General features: G+C 36.9%; 1 protein-coding gene and 2 pseudogenes across 1 annotated transcript; 1 reads left to right on the top strand and 2 right to left on the bottom strand.

Annotated features, from left to right (window-relative positions):
• The first annotated feature begins 1,178 nt into the window (after nucleotides 1-1,178).
• Nucleotides 1,179-21,490, top strand: LOC146464272 (uncharacterized). Its single transcript, XM_085130009.1, has 19 exons — nucleotides 1,179-1,245; nucleotides 2,347-2,405; nucleotides 2,754-2,858; nucleotides 3,886-4,037; nucleotides 6,535-6,709; nucleotides 8,426-8,541; nucleotides 9,511-9,631; nucleotides 10,203-10,322; nucleotides 10,595-10,744; nucleotides 11,929-12,156; nucleotides 12,324-12,517; nucleotides 13,013-13,120; nucleotides 13,760-14,110; nucleotides 15,554-15,800; nucleotides 16,482-16,816; nucleotides 17,453-17,545; nucleotides 17,661-17,880; nucleotides 18,694-18,890; nucleotides 20,915-21,490. Exons 2-19 carry the CDS (start codon nucleotides 2,351-2,353, stop codon nucleotides 21,050-21,052), a joined length of 3,105 nt encoding a protein of 1,034 aa, XP_084986135.1. The 5' UTR covers nucleotides 1,179-1,245; nucleotides 2,347-2,350; the 3' UTR covers nucleotides 21,053-21,490.
• Nucleotides 5,008-5,646, bottom strand: LOC146464273 (uncharacterized; annotated as a pseudogene).
• A 3,016-nt stretch (nucleotides 21,491-24,506) lies between the features above and the next one.
• Nucleotides 24,507-25,523, bottom strand: LOC146464274 (histidine N-acetyltransferase-like; annotated as a pseudogene).
• Between the last annotated feature and the right edge of the window lie 1,298 nt (nucleotides 25,524-26,821).

Raw genomic sequence — 26,821 nt, forward strand, 5'->3', positions numbered from 1 at the left:
GCATTCGCTTTGTATCAGCCATTGGGGTTAGTGGTAAGTTTTGATTATAATGGTAACTTTCTAGAGTCTCACAACAATATAACATTTTTCCAAGCATCCTTCATAAACTAAAGACCATGATAGGAAGCAGGCTAGAATAACCATTTTTTTTCTTAATGGGCCCTTCAAAAACAGCCTGGTTGGGGAAGCGACAAAGGGTTTACTATCCACAAGAGAATGACGTTTTTGTTATCTTTATTCTTTAACATTTTTTTTTCGTTGTTCCCAATAAAATCATTACTGTAGAGCCTTCGGGATATTAACGTCGATCTAAAACCACTTGTTTGGCAGGATGTCAGATAACAGGTTAAGTTTTGACATATAAAGGTAATCGTCAGTTTTTAAATACCCTTTGAAGATTATTTTCAAAATAATTAATCTTAACTCCAGTTTAATATTTTAAACTAAAAAGAAAACGGTGAAGTTTGACAGTTTTATGAGAAAGCTAGCTTGGCAGAAAGGTAAAAGTCAAAAACTGTCAAAGACTAAATGTAGGCTTGAATTCGTCCTGAGAGCATACAACTATGCATGTCAAAGGGTAACGGAATATGACCTGCCACTAAGGTAAGGGTGGATCATTTAGGTTCAATTAACTCTGAAGCTAACTAAAGCGTAGATCGTAGATCATAGATCACATTAGAATTAACGACACCTTTCCTTTTACACTTAAATTTCTTTTAAAATATCGAGTATCCTTTCTTAATATCAGTAGCTACCAAATCTGGACGACGGTACAAAAATGTTCTTAATTCCTAAACATTTCTAACAGATGAAAGTATACAAGTAATAAGAGGGCTCGGGCATTATTAAATTCGTTTGAAGTGTTACCATAATAATAAGTGTAATAATAGTAATAATAACAATAATAATAATAATAATAATAATAATAATAATAATAATTCCATCGCTAATCGAACTCTACGTCCTAAATGTGAAGCTAGTGTTCGTATTAATTAGTATGAATTTAATTATTTGTTAAAAGTTATCTACACCTTAGAAGGGTAGTTTTCGTTACGGAGAAACACTTTTAGGGATAATAGCTGAGATTTTTTTTTTAATCTTACCTGCCACAATTCAAATAGTTCGCTGATTAGTGCTCAACCAAGTGATGACAGATTTTTTCTCTTTAACATCTCCAGACTCAACCAAGTCATCAAGTAAAGAAAGACGTAGGGCGGGGAGTTTTTGTGGAAATCTTAAAGACAGGTAGGGAATGGATTCTGCACGTAGCAAATTTGAACCTGAATGCCTTTTTAAATACTTTTGGAAACTCCATGAAGTTTTGTGACGAATTAAGACATTTAATTGAGACAATTTGATGTGGTCGAACAATGACTTTGATGTTAACATGGCTGTGAATTTTTTTTTTTTTTCTACGGGCGGTATTTGTTTTCCAAAAATGGATAATCCTACTTTTTTTATCAAGAAAATTACTTTTCACGCATTAACTTTCATTTCTGTAGCTCATAACAACATTTCTTAACTCATTTTGAATACTTTTCGTTTGATATTGGCGCTCTCCTAAACTTTTTGGCCGGGAATCATGAAATCGAAGATGGCTGCCATTCGGCAATTATGACCTAATTACTATGTAATATTACGCAATTAGTTTTTCGTTTCGGATTTCAAAGAAAAACCCCTTTGATTTACTATTTATACTCCAATTGTCATTCTTATAGGTTTAATAGTTGCAGAGCTATGAGGAATTAAAGGGGGGATCCACACCACTCCCACCAGATAGAGTCAACAAAGTAGTTAAATAGTCCTTTCGTGTCAGAGTCTTGAGATATAGATTTTTACTAGAAGGTCACGAAAGTAGAAGACAAGAAATGATGCTAACAAAAAGCACAAAGAATTTGGGCTTAAATGAGCGGTGACGTGTTGTGGCTTGGACACAAGCCATCTTCAGTTAAATTACAAAGGTAATCATAAAGGTAACCAAAATTAGAATTGGTAATTATAGAATGAAATAACAAAAGAAAGCATAAAATGTGATGAAACTAAACCAATATTTTTCAGTGAACATGCTTAACCTGTCGAGTTACAGAAGGTTTCAACCAATAAATATAGACTAGGAGATTCCTTTTCTTAAACTTGATCCTTGATCTTAAATTTCCACAATTTGCGTTCGGTAGATTGTCTCAGTTCTACATTGTGGTACCACTACATTCCAAATCGAACTTCCATTATAAACACTCTTTTAAAGTTCTTCTTCTACTACTACTACTACTACTACTACTACTACTACTACTACTACTACTACTACTACTATTTCTCTTCACTAAGACCTTGACGATATTTTAACAGGATAATGAACTCTGTGCCACTGCTATTCCTGTCAGTATTCTGCACTACTAGTGTAGGAGGTAAGTAGTATTGATATTTTTATCCTTTGAAAATGTCATAACCTTAAATAGTTGGGTCCACAAGGTGGTGCATAGGGGAAGGGGGGGAAAGTTTGAGCGGCTGTTAAGAAATATTTTTGGTGGGGGGGGGGGGTGTCAATTTTACGTGATCTTTATTCGTATCTTTGTTTGTTTTATGGGCCTTCGATCAAATGTGCTTTTTGTAATAAATATCACTGTGTTTGTTTGTTTTTTTTTCTTTTTACTTTCCTGGACTATTTTAGCAATCCTCGCCGATTTCAGTTAGTTTGGGGTACGTATCTGTGTTTTATTTTTCGCTGATAAAGGAAGCATACATTCTATTTTCAGTTCCTTGTGTTAACGAACAGAAGAGCGCAGGAGGCTTACCAACGAATTATGATATTCCATTGCCCAGTTGGCTTCTGACTCCTTCAATTGTGCAAATGTCAAATGGTGAGATAAAAATATTTTACTTAAACTAGTCATATGTATTTGGCTTATAAACATGAAACGTATCTTATTCAGCTTTAATACGTATTTTTCTTGTAAAAGCGTAAATGTACTGGCAAATGAGGTGAAAATAATTAAATTCTTGCATCATTTAAATATTAATGATAATAAGAGTTGTTTAGTATGCACCATTTGGGCCCCTTTTTGAGGGAGAATCTCATTAATTTGAGAGAGTATAAATTAAGGAGGAGGAAGAGGAGGAGGAGGAGGAAGATGAGGAAGAGGAGGCAAGGTCAGCAAATACAGAAATAGTAAGCTCGGCATGACTATTATAAAAATATGAAAGGAAACCCGGCGATTCAGAAATAGATTAGAATGGAAGGGACCCTAAAGGCATTTTTTTTGTTCTTTAAAATAAACTATGTCATCATTGATCTAAAACTTGTCAAACTGGTTTAATAAAACTAGAACATGACAAACAGGCTAAGACCGGCCAAGGCTACATGAGTCCTTTTTTTATTAAAATGCGCATGCAAAAAATGGAAGATAACGAAAATCCACCGCATTTTATTAATGAGATCAAGACAAAAACCTATGACGTCATGACGTGTAAAAATTTGTTCCGTACAAATTAAAAAAAAATATATTCGATTGTTTGAGATGCAAATGTCCCCTTCAAAGTTATAGAGTAGCAGAGTAATATAAAACTACACTTAAGTAAAATCCGCCACTGGATGTTAAGGGGGCGACCTTCTGATCTTTGTGATGTAATAAGAATAAATCGTGCTATTTCGCCCGTGTATACTAGCTATGGGTTCACCCGTAGCATAGTTCTCGCCGCTAACCAATGTTTTAACATAGTTCGTTATATCTCACCATTACGCACTTAATAGATTAAAACTGAAAACTCGCCCAGGGTATTCTAGGCACTCTGCCAAGCCACCCAAGTGTGCACATGTCCATGCCTGGCTTTGATTTACCGAGTAAGGGACCCATGAAAGAATGTTACGTGTATCTTTTTATATCTCAGATCAATATCGGGCTGTTGGTCGTATTATTCACGCCAAGTACTTGAAAGAGCGATTGATCCAGAAATCATCGGTTTTTGATGCAAAGGAAACTAAGGAGGGCGTGGCTCTTGTTGAGCAGCTGGAGATTCTCGCGGACACACTTTACATACAGGTAAAATTCCGTATAAAACAAACCGTACCTGCGTGTTGTCCATTGTACTGTCTGCTTTATTGTACGCTACTCAACTATTTCTGTCTTCAATATTTAATTTATGTTTGAATCATTGGATTAAACAAACTACACTGTACTTTCTTACGTGGTCTGATAATGTAGAATTCTTGAACAATTTGAGCTTGGTTACCTCTGCTTCATTGTTTGCCTTTTTCAATCGATGAAAACTGAAATCATGAAAATCGTAATGCAGACATTTACGGAATCTGGAGAAGCTAAAACCAAATTTACGTCTGCTCTAAAATTATCTGCAAATTACATCATTGAAAATCATCCCTTTTTTCTCAAACTGTCTCGATCCATTGCGACATGTCTTCTTGAGCACGGCGCCGCTTTCTTGCCACTTTATTACGTAATTTTTTTTTTTTTAATTTCTGTATGTGTAAGTTCTAGATAGTTTTCTAAAATGTTCCTGTGTTCATCTTGTCCCGCCTCGATTAGTTTTGTAACTATTTGCGGGACAAACCATTTATTCTTTTGTTTTTCAAATAAATGTTGTTGTTGTTGTCGTGTTGGTTTGAATTGTTTAGTATTGGCAGCCGTGGACCAAGGAGAAATGAAAAAATGTTTTGCACTTAATTTTGATTTTATTCTTTTTTGATTTTAATTCCAATTTTCACTTTAAAAACAGTTTGTGTTTTAAGTTTACTTTTTCTTTTACTATTTTTTTTCAATCAATTTTTTTTAAAATTGAATAGTCGTTGTTTTCCTTTTCATTTTTTATTTGTTTCTATTTATTAACTTTGTTATTTCGTATTAAAAGAGATTTGCTCAAGCATATCACAGCAAAAACAAACGATAAAATACGACTTTCCTGACTCCATTTTCAAGGGAACTACGTAACAGGTCATGCAAATTACATCATTTAAAGCGATCTTGGCGCGAAAATTAACATAACCGGGAGCGAAAATTACACAAAAACTTTCGCACGAATAGAGTCTGATTGAACGTTAAGATTTGGCTTTAAGTTTCTTATAAAAAAAAAACCATTTCGTGCACAAAACAGTCAAATTTGTTTGTACATTTCTTGAGTACCTCGAGACGGCTCAGCAGGCCCTGAAGGACCGTCCGGTGCACATTCTTGTAGTGTTTGGCAATGGAGGAAGACTGATATTGATGTCCTTCTACACGATTATGTAAATGTTCGCGTGTGTACTCAACATAACCCGCGTTACACAGGTCACACTGAAAACTATAAAGTACACACTGTTGATTTACAATTAGTGGCTCTGTTTTCTTAACTTTTAGTTTTTGTTCAATTTTTCGGCTCACAAACACGGGCTGAATGGTGGTGTGTACTTTTAGGCTCAATTACTTTCGTTGTAACCTCACAGTATTTGCTGAGATTTGGTCTTTAAATGGCAAGACTACACGAACCGTGTCACTTGCCTCTTTAGCTGGTAATAAAGGCTGCTGCTGGTCACAGACCTATAAATGAACGAAATGTTTGTTGGTAGAGTTGACAACGTGAGAAAACTGTCTTCAATCGGTCACACTCGTCTGCAAAATATGAACGAGAAGAAGATAAACTATGTGCTCGGTCAAGCATAGTTCTCAGTAGGCCTTGCTTGTACCGATTATCAACATGACTGTGATATTGCAATCAGACTCTATTCGTGCGAAAGTATTTGTGTAATTTTCGCACCCCGTTATGTTAATTTTCGCGCCAAGATCGCTTTAAAGGAAACTTCCACTCTTGAATTAAATTAATGTTAAATTGTTGAAAATACAGTCTAATTTCAAATTTCATTGGAAAACATGGAAATAATATTTCTGTGTCGGACAAAACAGGGTTTGATTATCGTCTATTTTTTTCATTTTAATTTCCCGGGTGCTGCCATCTTGGATTTCATGGCGTAAAACGGTTGCTCAATTGTTTTACACAAAAGAACTTCTGCTTACTGACAATAGCGGCAACCATATAACGTCATAAAATCCAAAATGGCGGACCCCGGGAAATTTAAAATCCAAAACAGGCGATAATCGTATATATTTTTTAGCACACTTGAATGTCATTTCTGCTATTTAAAGTAAAATTTAGAATTTAGGCACTATTTCCGATAATTCACCGTCAATTTGTTGTCGGAGTGGAGGTTTCCTTTACATGATGTAATTTGCGTGATCTGTTACATAGTTCCCTCGAAAATGAAGTCATGATCACTCCGAAACGTCGAATTTTATCGTTCGTTTTTTGCTCTTTCTTTGTTATTCATTTTCATATTAGATTTTAATTTGAATCTAAAAAAAAGTAAGCTATAATAAAAAAAAGGGGCAGGCTTTGGCCCGCATATGCAACATATACCTGTGTGTATCTTACCAAGTTTATAAATATCAAAGTTATAGGAAAGAAGTACCTAAAACAGCTAGTTTAAATAGGATTAGTTTTCCACAATCGGAGTCTATTGATATTGCATTGAAGCATAAATCTAATTTTCAGGACAAGGTTGATCTCTACGGAATAAAAAATGTCAAAATATACGCACGGGAGATTCTCTCGACTCCAGAAGGCAAGCTATCTTTCTCTACTCCAAATCAACCTGATGTTTACAAAAGTCCCGCAGGTACTGGAAAGCCCGGCAACAACGGTAAAGATGGTCTTGATGGTCCGAAGGGTAAGTCCTTGACTATTTGACAACACGAATCGGGTGAACTGTTCAATCAGTTTAGGTTAGATTTGAGATAACTTTAACAAAACCAATGACACTGAATCGATATTTGACAGATATTTGACAAATTATCGTCCGTAACAGTTTTTAGCACAATAAGCTATGTTATAGATCACATGACAAGTCATGTAATTGTTTCCTGGAAAAAGCAAAGACTCGACTAGTAGCAAACGGTTTCGAGAAAAAAGTTCACACAAAAATGCTTTCCATATTAAGATTAAATATCCCCAGCCCTTCATTTTTGGGAAGACCGTTAATTGTTCCCAAAATAATTCGTGAGGACAAAGGTTACTTTTCAGTCCCCAATTTAACATAAATCGCTTAATTTGAAAACTTGAAGACGGTCATTTTCAACGCAGATCGACACATCATGAAACTTATGCGTTAAGGAAAAGAAAAACATCGGGTTTTATTTCATATTGTTCTATGCAGTCATTCTTAAAATATTGTAGATTATTCATTCATCCAAGGCCTTTAATTACTTGAGTGATGATGAACTTAGCTTGTAGGTGTTCAGTTGTAGAGAAACAAGGGTGAGGGTACGGAACACATTGTCAGGAAAATGGCGCGAAGGGGAAGGCACGTCTTGTTTACTGGGAGAAAACTCATACCGGTCACGTGCAACTATCCTTACAAATTTGCTTCTGTATGATTAGTGCTTTTAAGTTTTCCTAAACAAAACCACCACGCATTTTTTTTTTTTTTTTTTTTGATGTACTAGCATTTTGGAAATTCAAGTAACGGAAGTATGAAGAGTTCCTCTTAATGTTTTAATTCGAAACTTAATCTTAAAAAGGTTAGCAATAGGGTAAAGAGAAAATTTCAGGAAAAAATGTGTTGTATGCATTGTCTGATATTTACTAAAAAAAGAGCAAGGCTGATTTCACGGTCAGGGAAGTATATTTTCCAATATTTCGAAAGGCACGGCCTTTCTTCTTCAGGGTATGTTTGAGACTGACCCTGTGGCAAGATACGTTACAATTTAAACAGTTACAATAGATACCTGAAAAAAGGCTAAAGTTACATAAACAAAAACGTTACAAGTTTATGTAACTTTAGCCTTTTTTCAGGTATCTATTGTAACTGTTTAAATTGTAACGTATCTTGCCACAGGGTCAGTCTCAAACATACCCTGAAGAAGAAAGGCCGTGCCTTTCGAAATATTGGAAAATATACTTCCCTGACCGTGAAATCAGCCTTGCTCTTTTTTTAGATTATATGCTTTACAATTTTTTTGCTGATTAGATCCTTCACTACAGGATCCGGTACTTTTATTTTGTCACGGTGGTCCTTGCAAACACAGTTTATCACTGGTTTTTTCTGATATTTACGCCGGTAAGGGTATGCCAAAGGTAGTCTAAAGGTGGTGGAATCGAACCACTTTGAACCGAATTTTTAATCTATCTCTTTTTTATTCTACCAGCTCAAGATATAGTTTTGGCCTTCGGGGATATTGCAATGACAGTTAATCATACAATCCTTTTGGAGAAGACAATAACACCTTATAGTGACCACTTATTTTTATTTTTATTTTATTTTATTTTATTTTATTTTTTTATTTATTTATTTTTTTTTTTCATTTCTTAGATACAACTTTCAGGTTTGCCTATTTTGGTGTAAATTACATTGCCATTGACTTTTTTTTTTTTTGTTACTTTTCAGTCGACATTTTCTGTGACGTGATTGCCGGCAATTTAGATTTAACCTTGAATGGAGGAAATGGTCAAAAAGGACAGAGTGGTGGAAAAGGTAGCAAAGGGCGGGACAATGGTGACGGGGTAAGAAAATTGCAGTTAACAGTTTTAATTAAATGGTTACCCTGGGAAGACACCCACATTTTGTTTATTTTTACCTAATTCTCGTTATTGCACGATTAAGGCAGGTAATAACTTGAAACTTAGTGACTTAAACGTCCATGTGTGTTTTTATAGATATACAGATAGAACAAGGGGAGAGAGTTCAAACTCACCGGGAAGATATCACCTATTTTCCAATAATCCAATTCCAATTCTTTGTTTTCTGAATGTTTCTTTAAAATTTGGGACTTTTCAGGTTCCATGTCATTCTCCATGGATAACAATAAATTAGATAAATTAGAGTGATAATAAGACGTTGATATCGACTATCGCAAGGAGTTGCGGAAAGAAACCTACTATAGCCACCACATTAGAATAAGCAACCCGAGGAACAAGGCTGTGGGGGTAATTTTTTTTTTCTTTTTTGGAAAAAGCAAACCATTCGAAAATCGAAAAGTAGTCAAGTTTTCTCAGGCAAGCTGACTGTGACTGACAAAATTTCGTCACTTTTGCGTGGGAAAATATAACTAAAACAAATACGGACTCTTCAGATAAACAACGGGTAATATATCTATCTAATATAACTTCTCTTGTTATGATCAATCGGATTAAAAAAATAAATAAAACAAGAACTTTAGCATGTTTGCTCTTTTATTTTATTTTATTTTTTTTTTTTTACCACTTAAAAGTGGTAAAAAATTGCTTGATGATAAAGGAGTGTAAACTATTCTCGTGCAATCAGGCAAAACTTCGAAAAAATCTATCTTTCCATAGTGGCTAAACAACTTAAAAAAGTAATTGAATTTTACACACAATCAATGAGGGCTCTTTGGTACCTTTTAATATTGTTTTACGCATTCACATTTTCCTTAGAGAAGAGATGTCGGGCCTAGAAATAAATTTAGTATGTTCAGCTCCGATTTCAATTTAACAATTTTGAATTTTTAATAGGGATCTGACAGAACAAAAAAGGATTGCACATCACAACCTTACTATAGTTGCCATAATGTACCTGGAAGACCTGGGAAGAGGGGCTATTCCGGGGAAAATGGAGGGAATGCTGGAAAACCAGGTAGGTTTCGAAAATCTATTTATGTGGCTTTGATTATATTGGGGATCGCTAGTGTCAACAACATAGTTTTTCTTTTCCTTTTTACTTTTTACATTTTTTCCTTAGTTATTTTAGTCCTCGGAAATGGTAAGCAAAACTATAGCTATCCAGACAGAGGTAGCTAGAGGGCTGAGTGAGGGATGGAGTATGTCAGCTTGGACCTCGAAAATTTAAAATTTTCTTGGTATTTTAAAAGAAACGTGAAACCTTGTCACATCTTTTCGCATTTGAACAACACCCTGAAAACTTCATTATCACCGCCAGCTTAGCCACATTTTAACTAAAATTGGGGTAACCTTCACTGGTTTCCGTTTCCGTTATTAAGTAGTGCAAATAGGTTGTTGGTCATAAAATACAGACGTATTTTCTCCATCAATTGCTTTTATCGGCTTATGTTACATCCTCAGATTTAGCAATCTGATTCCCTTACCCTCACCCCTTCTTTTCCATAAGGCCAATTACTTTCAATGACAGACGTCTGATAATTTCAAACTAACACAGTGATGTCCACCCTTATCCCTAAACTATGTAGGAAATGGTGGAGACGCTGGGCATATAAATGTCCGCTACAGAACTCTTAATGGGAAATCCAACGTGAAGACTTGCGGAGGATTGGGAGCCCTACCAGCCAACAACGGTGTAGGGGGAAAAGGTAATATATTTCGTGCGTGTCAGAATGGTAATATTATATCATCATAGCAACGCGCTTCAATATGACAACTTTTGTGACCAGATCTACTGCCGTTGAAAACTGCCACGGTGCAGGAACATGTTTACACCAAAGTAACCAGTCTACTGTCAACAAAACACGTTACTCTAACCGGACTTGAACACAGCGTGCACAAAAGTGAAAACAGCACTGCTACGAATTATCTGTAGCTCTCACCCTTACCCTACTGAGTTTTGTCTTCCGTCATATTACAGGTGGTGCAGGCAGTCAAGGAGGACGAGGAAGGGATTGCGACAAGAAAACCCAATGGGGAACTTCTTGGAACAGTAAATGGTGTGATGACGATGGATATGACGGCAGAGGTCCGAATGGACCGCCTGGAATAGACGGAAAAGATGGAACAAGTAAGAGAAAAAAATCCAAGCATAAGTCGATAGTGCTTTTCCCTATAGATTTCGTTTGCGAGAAGGAAATAAAACATGCAAATATATGTGCAATGCGCACCACTCAGCCTAGAAAGCTTTCCCTCTACCTAACAAAGCCTGTATGCTAACAATAAAGGAATAAACTATAACGTTCTTGGTAGATTCTGCCTTTAACCTTATCTAGACAAAGCTTATTTTCTTCGCAAGTATAAAAGCTATGACAGTGAAACTCGGAGGCGAGATATTACGTTCAAAGATGTTTCCTTCTAGGCCGGAAACACGGGTAATTAATTACTCCATGATTACCGAATCCCGGCCACCTTGGATGCGCCAACTTGGATTTTTGGATCTCCTAAAGGTTAAGAAAAGCACCGAAATTGAACTAAAAGTAATTAAAAACAGTGAAGGGCACTTACATGAGCTAAAAACATCAAAGGTACGGTAAGAAAAGCAATTTGCCTTCATTTTTGTTCATTTTCTATTTTCTCAAAAAATAGAGAAAACACAGCTGTCAAAAATTGGTTTTCATGGTAGCATCAAACCCACCACTTCAAATTTTCGCCAGGTAAATTGGTGAAAAAGTCCTAAAGTTTTAGGGAATCTTCTCAATTATGAAAAAATGCATTCAAGTTCAAAGTCGTAACGGACAGAATCCGCCCACCCGATGCTAGGTCTAGACAGAGTTAAAATGCTCTTGGAACTGGAATTTCTACTGCATAAATGTATGTTTATTAACAAGCTTAAGAAGCCTCTAAATGTTACATACAGACTATTTGAGAAAATTATTTGAGAATTTACACCTCACCATCGCAGTTTTAAACGGTTGTTTGGTTTGACATGTTTTACCATTGCTCTCAAGTTAACGCATGTAATAAAATTTATTTTGTAACATAATCAAAACAGGTTTTATAAACTACGTCCATTAGCTGCAAAATTAGCTAAATTGGCAAGCAATCCTACCACGGTTATCGATGGAGTAATCATATATCCTTACTTTTGATTAAGCAAAAAGACTTTCTTTCTCGCAATCACCAGAGTGTCCGGTGACTTTGCCACTAAGTCAAGTGGGGGTAAATTGTTGCTTATCGATCTAGTTAAATCCTATTGCTGATGAAAGATGATGACAACTACGAAATACTGCATTCATACTTATTTTTCTTTAGCTCCTGATACCAATGGAAAAAATGGTGCAGTCCAGAAATCTTTCATTCAATATGGAACATTAGATGCAGCAAACAAGAAAAGCTTTCCAGTGGAGCTTATCAGAATTATGAGAAGACAGGCTGAAGACTTGCTGCTAAGCAACAGTTCCGATCAGCAAGGCAGAGACATCTTGACATTTATAGTCAGCCTGACTGAGGGAAGGAGTAACCTGGAGTACATCAAGAAAGGTCGGTCTTTTTCTTTTAAGCCACCCTTGGCAGTACAGAAAACTGTAATAACGTGCTTTTTTATCATGAATAAGAATGTCTTAACTGCATCTTTTCTGAAGGCACTTAATTACTCTTTTAAATCTGAACTGAACGTTGAGTAAAATGATTCTTAATAATTTTTTCAGATGCAAACAGAAAACTTAATTTCTTGGGAATGGATGGCTACAACCTTTTTGGGAAGAGCAAATACTTTGCTCCTCGTGTCAGGTGGAGTATTCTTGAGAAAAGAGTGGACAAAGTAAAAGAAGCAGCTAAAGAGTATGAAGACGCTTTCAACAACGTTATGGCAATCAAGAATGTCGACACAAACTTCAATCAGGTCAGTGCTAAGGTTTTAACGTTTGTCCTACAGACTTTTTCACCGCCGCAATGGTGCGGTTTGCTGGATGATAAGGATATCATCCTGCTTTAACATAGTGAAATGGACCTTAGAATTCCTTTTTCAAAACATTTTCGCTTTACTATATGGAGATTTTTACTTGCAGTTCAAATTAACAGTGTGTAGAAAGAGCCCTGAAATTTACGCCGTTCAAAACTGGTAATACAGGACAATTGTTTCTTTAAATTAGTAGCCAGATTCGGAAAGTATTTTAAAATCTAGAAGATAGTGCGTCCATACCGAATGAATATCGTTACCAGTTAAAATTGGAAACGCTAAGGGGTCTAAAAACAAACAATTATCATTATGAAGTTGTGACCTTTGACGCCATTGGTTTCTTTTCATTCCGACCTAGCGAATGAGGCACGTTATTGCATCACTAATGTAACAATAACTGTTCACATTTTTTTCAAGCGCAACTATTCCTTTTTTTAGATGGCAGTGACAATGTCAAAGGTACAAGCAAAATCCGTTGAAGGTGAAAGGAAGCGCCTTGAACAGGACAGAGAAATCGCAAAAAGCGAGAAGAGACTGAATATTAAGGTAACCCCAGAAAGAACAATGCGTCATAAAGGCATGACTACTTTTTACAGAATTGTTCAACGAAACTTTGACTCCAAATTCAAAGGAAACTAACAAACTATGTTTCTTAGTTTGCTGCATTTTTGTTGAGGAATATTAGCATGGAGATTTGTTGAGATTGTTGTGAAAAGAAAATCAATCTCTTATAAAAAAAAAAACAAGAAGCGCCAAAGAAAAAGACTTGGTCTAATCAACACTTGAAGAAAGGGGAAGTTCGTAGGACAGAAATCTGTTCAAGGCTTTTTAAAAGGATCGTCGGGATCCAATAAGGAGAGATCTAGTTGTTAGGGCGCCGGACTTGCAATACCGTGGTCTGAGCGGGTTCAAGACTCTCCCTGGCTGCTGTTTTGAGTTGTTCTACCTTATCATGAATTGAAATACTTGACAATCCTTGTAAGTAGCACGCTGTTCTGCCTCTGGTCAGTTGATGTTTTTAACCTGGAATGTTGAAATTGGATAATGCGATTCCATTGTTCGAGTGGAGTTCCTGTAAACTGTTTGTTTTGCGTTATTGGGGTGGTCATAAAACAGGGAAGTAACTTTCTCATTCCTAACCCTTACAGTTCATTTTTGTCTACATTTTATGAATTATTCTTGCAGGCGATTAAAACACTAGAGGAAGAGATGACTACTATTCTAAAAAATTTCCCAAATCTGCTGAAAGATACGTACAAGAAAGGGAAGTTCCACAGAGATGATCTCATAGCTGTAATGCAGGGTATCACAGGATTTGGAAAAGCAATCGCATCCAAGGACCCTCTTGATTTTATTGATGCAGCTCTTGGTACTGCCTCTTCTCTGTCTGGTAAAGCATGCCTCAAGTCCCTTGACTCATATCTAGGCAGCGCTAAGAGATGGCTAACATTTGGAGAAAAGTACAAAGCTCTTACTGATTCCAGTGACTTGGACTTTGATCAAGTTGCCGTTTCTTCAGTACCTGAGATTATGCAGGTATCAGGCTTTGTCGATGAAATGTTATATAACACCTCCTTCAACTTTAAATACACGTTTACATGTAGGCAACCTAGCCTTTTCTGCGCTTGCATTAATAAATTAATTAATTTGCTTTATTATATGGCTGGCTCCGCGAGCGGGCAAGATGAGTCAAATCCTGCGCTGTGATTGGCTACCCGAGCGGGCAAGATGGAGCCATCTTGCCCGCCCGGGATTACCCGTTGCCCGTCCGCTTAGCATCGACAGTTTAATCCCAACAACAATGCAATCTTTTCTTCGATTTTCTCGTTGTTGTGGGGGAAAACGCTCACTAAAGAGTTCGGTAAACTCTCAACATTTACCTAAATGAAAGAAAGAGAATGGAATCGTCCTGCTGTAGTGAAAATTTTGTTTCAGCAAAAATGAATGTGATTTGAATCGGTGAGTTGCTCTGTGTGTGGTATTTTAGATAGAGTTGATTTTGTAAAACTTGTAAGTCGAGTGCCAAATTGATAAATTCTCTAGGTTTGCAATGACTGTATTTAAATCATAGCGTAGTGGAAGTTGCGTTAACTGTTTAGAGCAGTTCAGAAAAGTATTTTTCTCAAGTTCGCCGAAGAAGCTCACGTTTTTAATTTAGCCGTGTCTTGGTTGTTGTAAACAACAAAATCTTATCAAAGTTTCGCCCAGTTTTCTGATTTACCCGCTCTTTTTTTCGGCTTATGTTTGCATATAATCCCAAAATCTATTGTTTCGTTCAAGAATTAATGATTGGAAGCCGAAAACTGTGTAAAAATGTTTTCACTAATTGTTTAAAATGGCGAGTTTGCCGGATTCTACTCAAATCTTTCCGCTCTTACGAAAATCTAAATTTTACGTTCTCAATAATTGTTTACTCCCTTTAAGCCGTTATAAAGGTAGAGCCCTAAGATAATTTAGGATTCCTTGTTTTCCACGATTACATGCTAATCCAAAAATGCACTGAAAATCATTTTCAGTTTGAAATCTTGCACCGGCCGGCTGTGAAGAATTTCTTTCCGAGCAGAGCAGTTTCATGTCCTGTTTTGTTTTCTTGTTGTAGTTTTAACTTGAAGATAAAGCCATATAATAAATCCTTTATTGACCAAGCTTGTTCGGTCAAGATTGCTGGATATTGGCCTCGTTCTTTTTTTTTTTTTTTTTGCGTTTTTATATTGACCTCACGCTTAGTCAATAACGCATATATATTTCACAGAGATAGCAAACAACAGAAATGAAAAAAAGTGTTATTGCCGTTAAAGATTAAAAGCAATAATTAAACTTGATTTACAGCGGTTAGTGAATTTTCAAGGGAAGTTACAAGATTGCGGCACTTGACGCACGGTCATTGATAAGAATTTAACATTGTCTAATAGTGATGAGTAATGTTAGAACCCGTACATAGTCACACTTACTGATTCCTGTAACCATTTTTTATAAAAGGCTAGACTTGAGATGAACAAGGAAACGTTTGCCGCGGAATTGGTGTGCCTGCTGGATGTGGCTTCCCTACAGTCAAATGTTGCAGACATAAAGGCGGAAATAGAATCCTTTTTTATCGCAGGATCGGCTCGTATTGACCTGATAGCTAAAGTTATGGACCTGGATAATGACATTGGGGGATACAACTTTGACATTCCAGTTCTTCAAGAAACCGAGAGATCGATTACTGATATTGGGAAATCACCAGGTAATCTATGGTGATTGTTAATCGGTGTATTTAAAATAATTTTAAATGTATTTATTTACTTCTGAACCAGATATTCGTTGTTAATTTTAAACATAAAAAAGTCTGAAAATTACCAGTTGTCTTTCCGTGTCAAATAAGTTATTTATCTTTAAGGATGTGGTTAAAAAGAGATGGGCGCTCTGCTTAATATGCCCTTATGCCTCTTATGCAAGTTATATGGTCTTGTTGAAAAAACTATATGTATATATTGTCTTTCACCTTCGAAGTGTAGTAAAAAAAAATATTTTGATATCCTCTTTCTCAACGTATGTATCTTTTCTTTCTTTTTCAATCTATTTAATAATAATCTTTATTTGTGCTTTTTTTTCAATTTACATGTTGATTCTTACAATCTTTTAGTGGTGTTATATAAATTGAATTAATTATTAGTTAGAATAATGTGCAAAGCAAGGAAGCTAAATGAACCATTTGGTTATCTTGTTAGCTCCCTGGCTAATTTAGGTTCTAGATGGCAGGCAAAAAAGAAAAAAAAATGAAAAAGCAAAAGGAAGGAAGAACTTATTCATTGTAAAAAGTTAACGTATGTTTCGAGGTCAGCATAAAAGAAAATTAGTTCATTTGTTGTTCTGACAGTAAATAATGTATAATCAACCTTTTCTTTCTATTTCAATCAACTGCAAGTTGCCGCTATCACCAACAAACTCCGGGAGACCTTCACTGAAAATCTTCTTAGCACATACGAAGAGCTGGAAAGGTCCTTCACCAAGAAAATCTACGAATTCTACAAAGCCATCGAATTCCGTACATTGTGGGAGGGAAACAATCCACTGGGGTCTTTTAAACGAGTGGCCAGTGAGAGTGCAAAGGAGATTAAAACTCTAGTTGGGGTCGCTGAACTCACTAAAGCGCTCACAAAAGTCAACGATTTAAAGGACAAAGCTGTGGATTGTTTCAGTCGCCATACTTACACCACCAATTTACAGAAGTGGACGTTTGACAATGTTAACAACAAATGGGTCAGTTCTCGTTTTATATTTTTTGTTTTCCTGCAATTCCCATTTAGCTATACAATATTACTAGAATTTCATTCTCTTGGACACCCTGTTCAAGAGAAACCGAAATAACTATAATTTTACACGTTAAATATATTGACAAAAGGCGGTTATCCAGGCCTTTCAAATAACGACGTAAACTCAGCTTGGCGAGAGTATATTAGAGGGAATATTGCATTACTTTTAGAACTACATATAGATGTCAGGGGAGACTTTTTTTTCTGGACCACAGGGAATAATAATCTCCAACGTTCTACGTATACAATTAACAGTTTCAGGGTGCTGCACGGCGAGTGACACAAGTGACACTGGCCTCTGCGAAAGTAGTGATGATACCCAATATGTAGACTAACAATATCCATCCATTTCTTGTTTATTTCCCACTTCTTCTCAAAACTAAAGAGATACAATTCACCCCCCCCCCCCCCGCCGCCCCCACCCCTTCCCCGAAGGAATATTAAAGCAAAAATACGGAAGGAAAGATAGCATGAAAACAGCTTAAATGTATATGACATACGATAGACATTGGTGATAAGACACTATGCCTATCATTAATTGCTAACAAAAACAAATTCTGACTTGTATTGTTCCTTCTGTCAGATGTTTGATCAACTTGCTTTGGATGGTACAACAACATTTAGTATTAATATTAGCGAAAGTTGTCAATCATGTTTCAACGTGCGATTGTTAAAGGTACGTGCTACTAAGCGCAATTCTTTGTTGGAGTTAGAGTGTAACTGTTACATGGCAGTTTCACTTGTCCTTGTTTTCAGCTAATTTATTTCATTTCATTCTCTCTTTTCGTCAGATATATATTGAGCTTTTTGGCCCTGATGAGCAACCTGATAATGTTCCTGCCACGGTGCATCTCAAAGTCCGCCACCGTAACAGTTCCTATTTTCGGTCTGGTGATAAAACCATCACGAAGTACATGCAACGTCTTGAACCCAGGTCAATCAAGTTTGATCGGCTCACAATTACTGATGAGAAAAAATGCCAGGAGAGGAAAAGAAAATCACAAGACACAGGTATCAATAGCTTAACTGCGGCTTTCTTCGGTAACGTCACTGCATGATCAAACTTCATCTTAAGAATGATGTATTATTCAGTAATGACACAGGCAAACTCGGAAAATGAACCTAGTTTAATGGCCCTAGCTCCCACGAGTCTCCTGTAGCTTAGTGCTAATAATTGGAAGGTGTTAGGTTCGACTCCTAACAGAAGCAATCGAAATTTCTTCTTCCGAGTTTGCCTGTGTCATTACTGAAATCATTCTCATTTGTTCACCAGGGCAGAAATATAGCATCACATTTTCTTTCAAACTTCTTCTTGTTTCTTGCTGGTTGTTAGTTTGCTTTGAACAGACATCTATTTCAGCAACCAAAAAACAATCTTTGGCCAAGCTACGGACACGTGAATGAATTGCTGCATGCGTGATTACGAATAACAGCAAATCCTTTGATTCCATTTGATTTGGAAACTTTTAGCATTGCATACACCACAAGGACAAAAGATAAATATCACACACCATTGTACTCTCAAAAAGTCGTCGGAAGCATACTGTATTACGCTTTCCACTAACAGTGTATATTTTACTTTTATCTCAATTCGGTGAAGAACCTCGAATAACGTTTTACGCTACCCCTGAATGAAACCAAAGTTAATGTACGTATGTTTCTTGCATGGCTCGGAGATGGCCACGAGCGGTTAAAGCTTTTAATGTCCTTGCTGAATGTAACAATAACGTCACAACGAAGAATTGATTCATGCACCTACAATTGTACCGCCCCTCTCAAAAAATTGTTGAGTAGTTTTTTTGTTTGATGTGTTCTCCTCCTCAGGATCTTATTGCATGACTAAGGATGATAATCGCTGGGAGGCCATGTGCACAGACCCACTGACCGGAGGAAAAGATGTCTTGTTGGGGGCAGATGAATGCGTCAGTCCTTTTGGTATTTATGAGCTTGAAATACCTGTGAATAAAGGCCTGACGTGTGGAGGCAGCAAGATAACAACTTTCAACTGCAAAGAACTTGACGTAAGTGCAACATCATTTTCTTTAATTAGAAACCTATTAGCGTTCTGGCTGAAAATGCTTCATTGGTGCGTACTCGCGATAGAGCCGTGGCTTATACCGCTGTACCTATGTTGTTACAAGAAATATAGTAAAAAAATTAAGTTACAATACGCACTCTAAATGGACACCCCCATCTCTTTGGTGTGTTACTTTGACTTGCCAGAAAATATTTGTATCGAAAACGTTAGAATGATGGTTCAGTACTTAGAAAGTAGCAAGGATTATCTTTGGATGCTGATGGCCAGAATTCAAATGGATTTTAATTAAAGGAAAAAAAAATAAAAGTATTCACAAAGATTTTTTTTTTAGTTGATGAAAGAGCAATTTGCCTTGTCACACGTATAGGGAAATCACCGTGACCTCACATTGTGTTAAAATACTGATGGCACTCAAGCCGACACATTCCAGATTTCAATGCGGAAATCATGAAAACAAATACAGTCTGTGTTAGTTTGAGACATTTTTTTTTAAAAGAAGACTTTAAGTGTTTCTAAAGTCACCATGTTGGAGAACATGACTCTACCCTCCAACATAACGGCCAAAATTCCATCTTCGTGTTACCTCACTAAATATTTGTCAGTTGTGCTCTAAATTCGTATACACAGTACCAGAGAACATTTTAAGCGTTCGCATGATACTACTTTACAAAGCTTAATTTCGAAAGAGGTGAGTCGTACCTTACATCAATTGAAGCTCGATTAAGGGGGCTAAGGTTACATTACAGTTAAGATGACAGAACCACTTCGAAAAATGGTTACATGAAAAACGTTTTAGACGGCCAACCGAGCTGGTTCTTTTGACCCTGCTATATTAAACGTGCTGAAAAATCTCATTTAAATGAAGTAAAATTTTAGCTCGAGAAAAATGGGAAATACTAGTAATTTTAATAAAAATGCTTCACCTTGACATTATTTTTCCACGTAACTTCAAATGCATCGGGGTATGTGATAGCAACGAAACCGCAACTGTGTGATCGAGTCGAATCATTTAGCCATGTTATTGGGCCCTTTCAACTAAACATTTTCAAAGCAATCAAAATGTTAAGAATGGAATTTAGAACACTACCCCAGATCATTTATAGGTGTCAAAAAACACAATTTTCATTTAAGGCTACAGTAAAGCTTCAGAGGTGGCTCGCGTACAAGCGCTGTAGCGCGTCCAGTTTAAACTGTAGATACCTAAACCCCTATATCAAATTAAAGCTTATTGAGCTGGCTATCGAACTATACCAAGGGTTTTGAATTAAACTGAATTGTCGAATTTTTCATGACCTCTAAATGCGAGCGTCTGAGTCACCTTTGGAAGCCACTTGTCAAAGCGAGTTTTGTTTTTCGCTAATTTAATTCGCTCCCCAGTTTCAAGACCCAAAGCGCTGATAAAATCTGTCTGCGTTTTGCAATATTCTATCGTAGTGAAAAGTTACAGAACATTTTCGAAATTAGATAAGAAAAATGTGGAGTGATCGTACAAAAATCGCTCACGGAGAAAGAATATTTCGAAGGAAAATATTCGCAGAGATATTTTGTTGTTTATATGTTAAGGCACACGAACTAATTCGCTTTGAGTTTTATCTCTTTAAAGTGTCTCCTCCAAGTGAAAAATTGGATTCGAGGAAACAGTGCTAAAAATTCAGCAATTCATTTTATTTTAAATTTATTGGTATAGTTTAAAAGCCAGCTCTATAGACTTTAATTTGATATAGGGTTTATGTATATACAGTTTAAACCGGACGCGCTACATCGTTTGGACGCAAGACACATCTAAAGGTATACGGTAACCTGACAATGAGTGGAATTAGCCTTTCACCGCATTTCAGTTACAATAAGAGCTTAACTTGCGGATCTTACCAGTTTAGCTCTCCTTCGATCTGTACTTTACCAGTTACTTTTGTGGAAGTTACAAGACCCACAAATGCTGGGCAGTTTTTCCCTTCCTCAATTACATTGAATGTAATTTCAATTACTTTTGCATCTATTCCCTCACAGCTGACCAAGTTCACTAAGATGAACGTTTGGACATTTGTTTACTTCTGGTCTGGCAAATATCCCAAGGGACCGCATGATCCCATGTGCAGCAGACCGCCATTGCTCTTACTCAATCAAACGGCTATGACTGCGGAATAATCCTTGACCGGCCTAGATTATTCGAAGGCTTATTCACTAATTTTCATAAGCTTGATGCTGCAATACTATATACGCTACGTACTTTAGACCTCTGTGGGATCTGTTTTCTCCATTTCGAAGTTAACATTACACATGAAATTTTTTTCATTAAACTGCGGCCATGTGTTTGGTAGCCTGCGAACGCAGACGCATTTCCAGCTGTCGCTTCTTTAAACACCTCTGTTTAAACAGGCTATGTTTTCGGCAGAGCTTTGGTAAAAATTACTTGCCAAGAGCAAGTAATACAACTAAATACCACCAAGAAATATCATGGTAACTTTATCAAAATGGATCCCGCAGACGTAAAATGTGCGTTTTGAGAATGCAATATCCGCAAACCAATAAACTTGCTAAATGTAGTAGTGTAATAAGACATTATGCTAAACAAATAAACTTCAAAGAACATTATTGAAGTCGTTTATTTTGTTAATTTCATCATATACAGCACAAGCGTGCGAGTAGGCTGTGGAGGTGCCGTGGTGTAGTGGTTAGCGAATCGGACTTTGAAGGAGTGGAGGCTTAGGTTGCTCTCTGCATTACCATGTTGTTTCCTTAGACAGTAGATTTACCCCAAGTTGTCCGTCCGGCTTCACCCGGCTATATACTGCTGGGTACTGGGGAGGGGGTTAGCAATACTCCTAGTTGCTTCATGCTGCAGAATCGGGTTATGCTCTTTCCGTGTGAAAATCTATACGCGTTATTTCCGACTGTGTGAAACCGTTAGGGCATTGGAATAGTAGGTGCGACAACCTGTCAATTTCTATCGAATTCCGGGTACTATTATAAGTTATAATCCATCAAATATTTTCCCTCGCGCGCAATTAAAGAATATGAAAGACGAAAAGTTTTAGCTAATCTCATTTAAGAGTAAGTTATTTATCATTTTTTTTCAGTCTGGTGAAAGGAGAAAGCCATCACAAGCTATTTTAAAAACGAGTTTAAAGGACCCCAGTCAGCCTCCGCCATTTTCGATGTCATCGAAATTATTGATATTGCATGGTAAAGCGAAATCTTATTTCTTAACTTTAAGTTGTGTTCCTGAAAGTATGTTTCATTATCTTTAGTAGCTTCACAGTGATTTCATTCATTTCGACATCCTCCTAATAAAATATAATAGCCAAACTCTCGCATATTAACAAAAACAAAGGTGTGGCTGAATGGAGCCCTTTAATAAGCTCGAAGCTCGCTCACATGACAGCTGTAATTCAATGAGAGCAATTCGTGCTGGCCTGGATTGGAATTGAAATAAAAAAAACATAAATTTCAGTACTATTTTTCACAGAGTTCAAGCCGGTAAATGATACTATCAATGCTCACCTGGTCGAGATCATTTGAGAAGGCAAAATCTCGTCCACGAAACATAAACCAGGCATGATACCCCGAGATGTCGAAATTCTCTGCGAAGAGAAGCAGCTTGTCCTGCTCTCAAGCAGCAAGTTCAATCCTCAGAGATTGTGAACGTTTTCGATGCTGGCTTCATTCAATGTCAAGTTAGCAAAGAAAGCGCTCTGATGGAAATCCAGCAAAACAACCGGTGGCGTCATATTCGACTGCAGGTTCAGCCTCGATTTCTTCACAGGTAGTTTTCGGCTGGTATATTCCACAATTGTATTTTCAATTTAAAGAACTGCTCCAATTGAACACGAAATAAAAGGAAAAGAAAGGCAAAGCGCCGGCTGTTTCGTCGACGGCGGTTTACACTTTTTACGGAATGCGATACTTTAAAGTTTTTCGCTTTCAGTGATCTTTAGCTTGTTATCGAAAGGTGGTTAGATTCCCTGTAACCTTATCCGCCACTTGTATCTTGCTTTTGTCTATCACGGAATTAAACAAGTTTATTTTCCTTTCAAATGTTTTACCTTTTACAAACTCTTTCGACTGAAGCGAAATCTGACGTGGGAAAGTGGAGATTTTGCAATCCAACTGACAAACTTTGACGTGATTGACATATGACAGAATGGCAGATTCTGCCGATTCCCGCATGTTGCAAAAATATTTGAAGGATAATAAACACAATAGCCTCCATTTGACTTTAAAAATATGCTCAATATAAATGAAAACATTAAGCAATATAGGTCACATTTCAGTGGTTTCTTTTGCGCTTATTTAAATAGCGTAGCACGGATGGAGCCACATGCATTCTGCACGCTCAACTGCAGTGACTCAGTCCATCCACGCTAAATATAAGGTATTTATTAATTTATTTTTCATGAACACAAATGGAGCATATGTCGCTTATATATTATATGTCTATTTATTTATTTATTTATTTATTTTTTAGGTCATATATATCCAAAACACGAAGAAACAGTCACTTTTCCTTAATAATGACGAAAGTGACATCGAAACATTTTGTTTTTTAAAGGGGTTTTCATATGGTTAACATTAACCTTTCTTTTATTTTTGTTTTTGTAATAATTTAGTATTACCGCTATAATCTAAGAATATTCACAAGAATATTTTCGGCCTAACATCGGCAGAAAAATAAGAATATTCAGCCTGAGCTGGAGAAACAGTATTCTTATAAAAGGAAAAGAGTGTATCGACTTTTTCGTAGCTGTCTTCCTATTTTTCGATTCATGGCTTTTGACACTAAAAGAGGACAAATATCTTTTACAATAACTGTCCAAATTCCCGCGCGCTGATTGGCTCGTAGCTATTGTCAATAAGAGTACAGACAATAAAAATGACGTCAGATGTAACGCGAGTGGTTTCTAAACGAAAAAAACAGCCAATTCCGCTCGTACTTTTTCCATGTTGTTGTAGAAAACAAATCAACGGCAGTTTTAAATTGTCTATACTCTTATAGACCATAAAATAACGCCATAAAATGTCCAAAACTTGGCAGTGAAACCACTCGCCTGCGGCTCGTGGTTCCACTTGAGTTTTGAATGTTTTTTGAGGTGATTTTACGGTCTATAAGAGTATAGACCATAGAAAACTGCCGTCGATTTGTTAAATATTCAAACCACGAAGAAACAATCACTTTGCCTTCATAATGAAGGACAGCATGAGTAGGAAAACATAAGTTTTAATTTTGCTACTTAAGTTTTTCAATAAACCACTAATTCTTTTCCATCATATTACTGTATAAAAATTTATCTATAGGAATATTTGAATTTTATGTCGGCGCGATAAACGTTTTTAAAGAAGTTGAAGCTCATTTATTCACACTTATTCAACCTACAATGATAGTGGTCGAGTTGATCACTACTACAGTGCAGTTACTAGTGGAAAGTTATATTTATAATTTTTTTTTAACTTTTATTCATTTTGCAATGTTAGTATAAAGTCTTTAAAATAGGAGACCAAACCGGCATAAACTGCAACCGATACAGTCACTGTGAAGACAGGCAGGCAGCTGATTATATATATTAAAAAAAAAAAACATTTGGAGAGACCTTCCCGAGATTCCTTACCCCATTCCATTGTGGAGGAAGCCTCCTTCGTACACTTTCATGACCTCGTTGTTGTAGACGTTGACCATTTCAAGCTGCAGTTTATCTTCAAGCACCCTCCTGGCAACCGCTGTCATACTTTTGTCTTGAAACGTGAAGAAGGTAAATTTACCTGGGATAAGCTCACAAGCGCGCTTGAACTTATGCAGAAGATGAGCTTCGAAAAGATGTGAGTCATCTGTATACACTTTAGCCTGCCATTCTACGGCTTTCACTCGTTGTGCATAAATGCCGTGGCTGAAAGAACTCGGTCAAGCGTTGACAGAGCATTTATCAACGAACATGTGCAAATCGTGTTCCCTTTGGATCAAATCGACATTTGATCTGAGAGGCTCATACGGACACCAGCCGAACAGAACCACATTGTGCGGAAACAGTTTCTTGCTCATCGTGGAAGATAGGATGACGTCGGAGAAATATTTTGTCTTGCAGGGCTCTACCATCAATGCACCTTCTGCGTTCAATGGTTGTTTCGAGTGCCTGAAGTTTTTCTCTTTCACAATATAAGACAGTATTTCCTGCTCGAGAACAACCCTGTACGGATTGTCTGCCTCGGAGGTAAAATCTTCAGAGCCACTTACCCGCTCTCGGCAAACTTTGGGAAAATTATTTCGTATATGGTCGTCTAAAGCTCAAAATTACTCTCTAAGGAGGCCCTGGCCACGAAGCTCGGGCAAAATGCGCCCCGCGCGACGAATGAATGTTTTGCCGTCGTCAACAACGCAGCATGCTTGTAGACCGACTAGTTTTCTTTCTGAGAGTGCCATCATAATGGCTGCATTTTCCATTTTCAGCCACTGATGAAATACAACTGGGAGGTAGTCGTATCCATTGTAGATTCCGTCCGATAACTTCACGACTTCGTCGATGTCACTTGCTTCAGCAAGGCGAAACTTCAGCGTCAATTTATTTCGGACTGAGAATTTGCAGGAACTAAGCTGTGGCCTCATATGGTTTGCCAGCTGCCGAATCATCTTCCTTATCGTGGATCGAGTTTCAATAGCTGCAAGGAAAAGACTAAAATTGTTGTTATTGTTGTTTGTTTTCCTAACGCGTAAAAATTACTAAAATGCTTCGTAGTAAAAATTTATTGAATTCAAGCAGTCTTCACGCTTGACGAGTTCATCTTAGAAATTAAATTGTAGTTGTATTTAGACTGTTGATAAGGAGCAGCATTACCTCAAAACAAAAGGAACTAAAACGCATATATCGGCATGTTTGGCCATCGCTCAGAGCTATTAATAATAACTATGATTAAACTTATATATTGTAATTTCCTTTGGTTGTAAGCCATTGAAATAGTGCACAATAATAAAGACCTTAAACCTTAACCTGTCTTAGCTGTTGGTCAACTAAATGTAACGCATGACGAACCTCGCAAAAAAATTTGCTCTTGGGAGCCTCGCGAAGCGGCAGACAAGAGGGAAGGCTACATCAAATAAGGAAAACTTCAGAGCTCTGTTGAACTATACAGAACTAGATTAGGGCTTAAAGTATTCCAAAGCGGGACAACTGTCAAGTCTACGGTGACCACTCCAACTTAACATCGCCCTCAATGCCGCGACATATCTGGGGCTTTTATTACCCTCGCTGGCGCTAAATTTGAAATCTCATCACACAAAGCACACAAACAATAAAGAAAGATGGCAGAAAATACGAAGTAGCGCTTGTAAATTCTTCTTTTATGAGCGTTCTGTTCAGTTTACCAGTCACTATTCATTGGCTTTTGTAGAAGAGATGTTGATAAAGCAAATGTGACCTTCGATATATTTGTAGTTTTTTTTAGAAGTATTATCATTTCGTGCCTCAAAAGGGACTATTTCGGCACTCCGTTTGTATGGGACTAACACTTTTGGACGAAATTTTTGAAGAAATAAGGGGTAAGCACGAAACTATTCACATTGTTATTTTTGTTTGACATGAAGATTCCACAGCTGAGTTTTCTCAGGAATCCGACGTTATGATATGATCATGATCATTTCTAACAGACACATTAATAATAAAGCCCCACTAAAGAAAATGTAATTCTTGATAGCAAGTAAAGAGCAGAAGCGACCACTTTATTTGTTAAACTAAGCATAAATAAGTCAAAGGAAAACACTCCATCGGAAAGCTATACATATCGATACATACCATTGTCGACTTTTGTCACATGGTATGAAAACAATATACAAGAGTGTCCTTATTTACTGTATATTTCAATGTTCAAACCTCAGCGTATACATGAAGTGGGTGGATGTTGGTCGACAGCATGAGACAAATATGGCTTGTT

The sequence above is a fragment of the Pavona decussata genome, unplaced genomic scaffold (genome assembly GCF_977016875.1).
Source record: "Pavona decussata unplaced genomic scaffold, jaPavDecu1.1 SCAFFOLD_166, whole genome shotgun sequence".
Lineage (NCBI taxonomy): Eukaryota > Metazoa > Cnidaria > Anthozoa > Scleractinia > Agariciidae > Pavona > Pavona decussata.

What these genes read in the sequence shown, in the direction of transcription:
- LOC146464272 (XM_085130009.1), top strand. Translation starts at nt 2,351, where the DNA reads ATGAACTCTGTGCCACTGCTATTCCTGTCAGTATTCTGCACTACTAGT. An exon ending in AAGAAAATCACAAGACACAG is followed by an intron (nt 17,881 to 18,693) that starts GTATCAATAGCT and finishes TCTCCTCCTCAG; the next exon opens with GATCTTATTGCATGACTAAG. An exon ending in TCAACTGCAAAGAACTTGAC is followed by an intron (nt 18,891 to 20,914) that starts GTAAGTGCAACA and finishes ATTCCCTCACAG; the next exon opens with CTGACCAAGTTCACTAAGAT.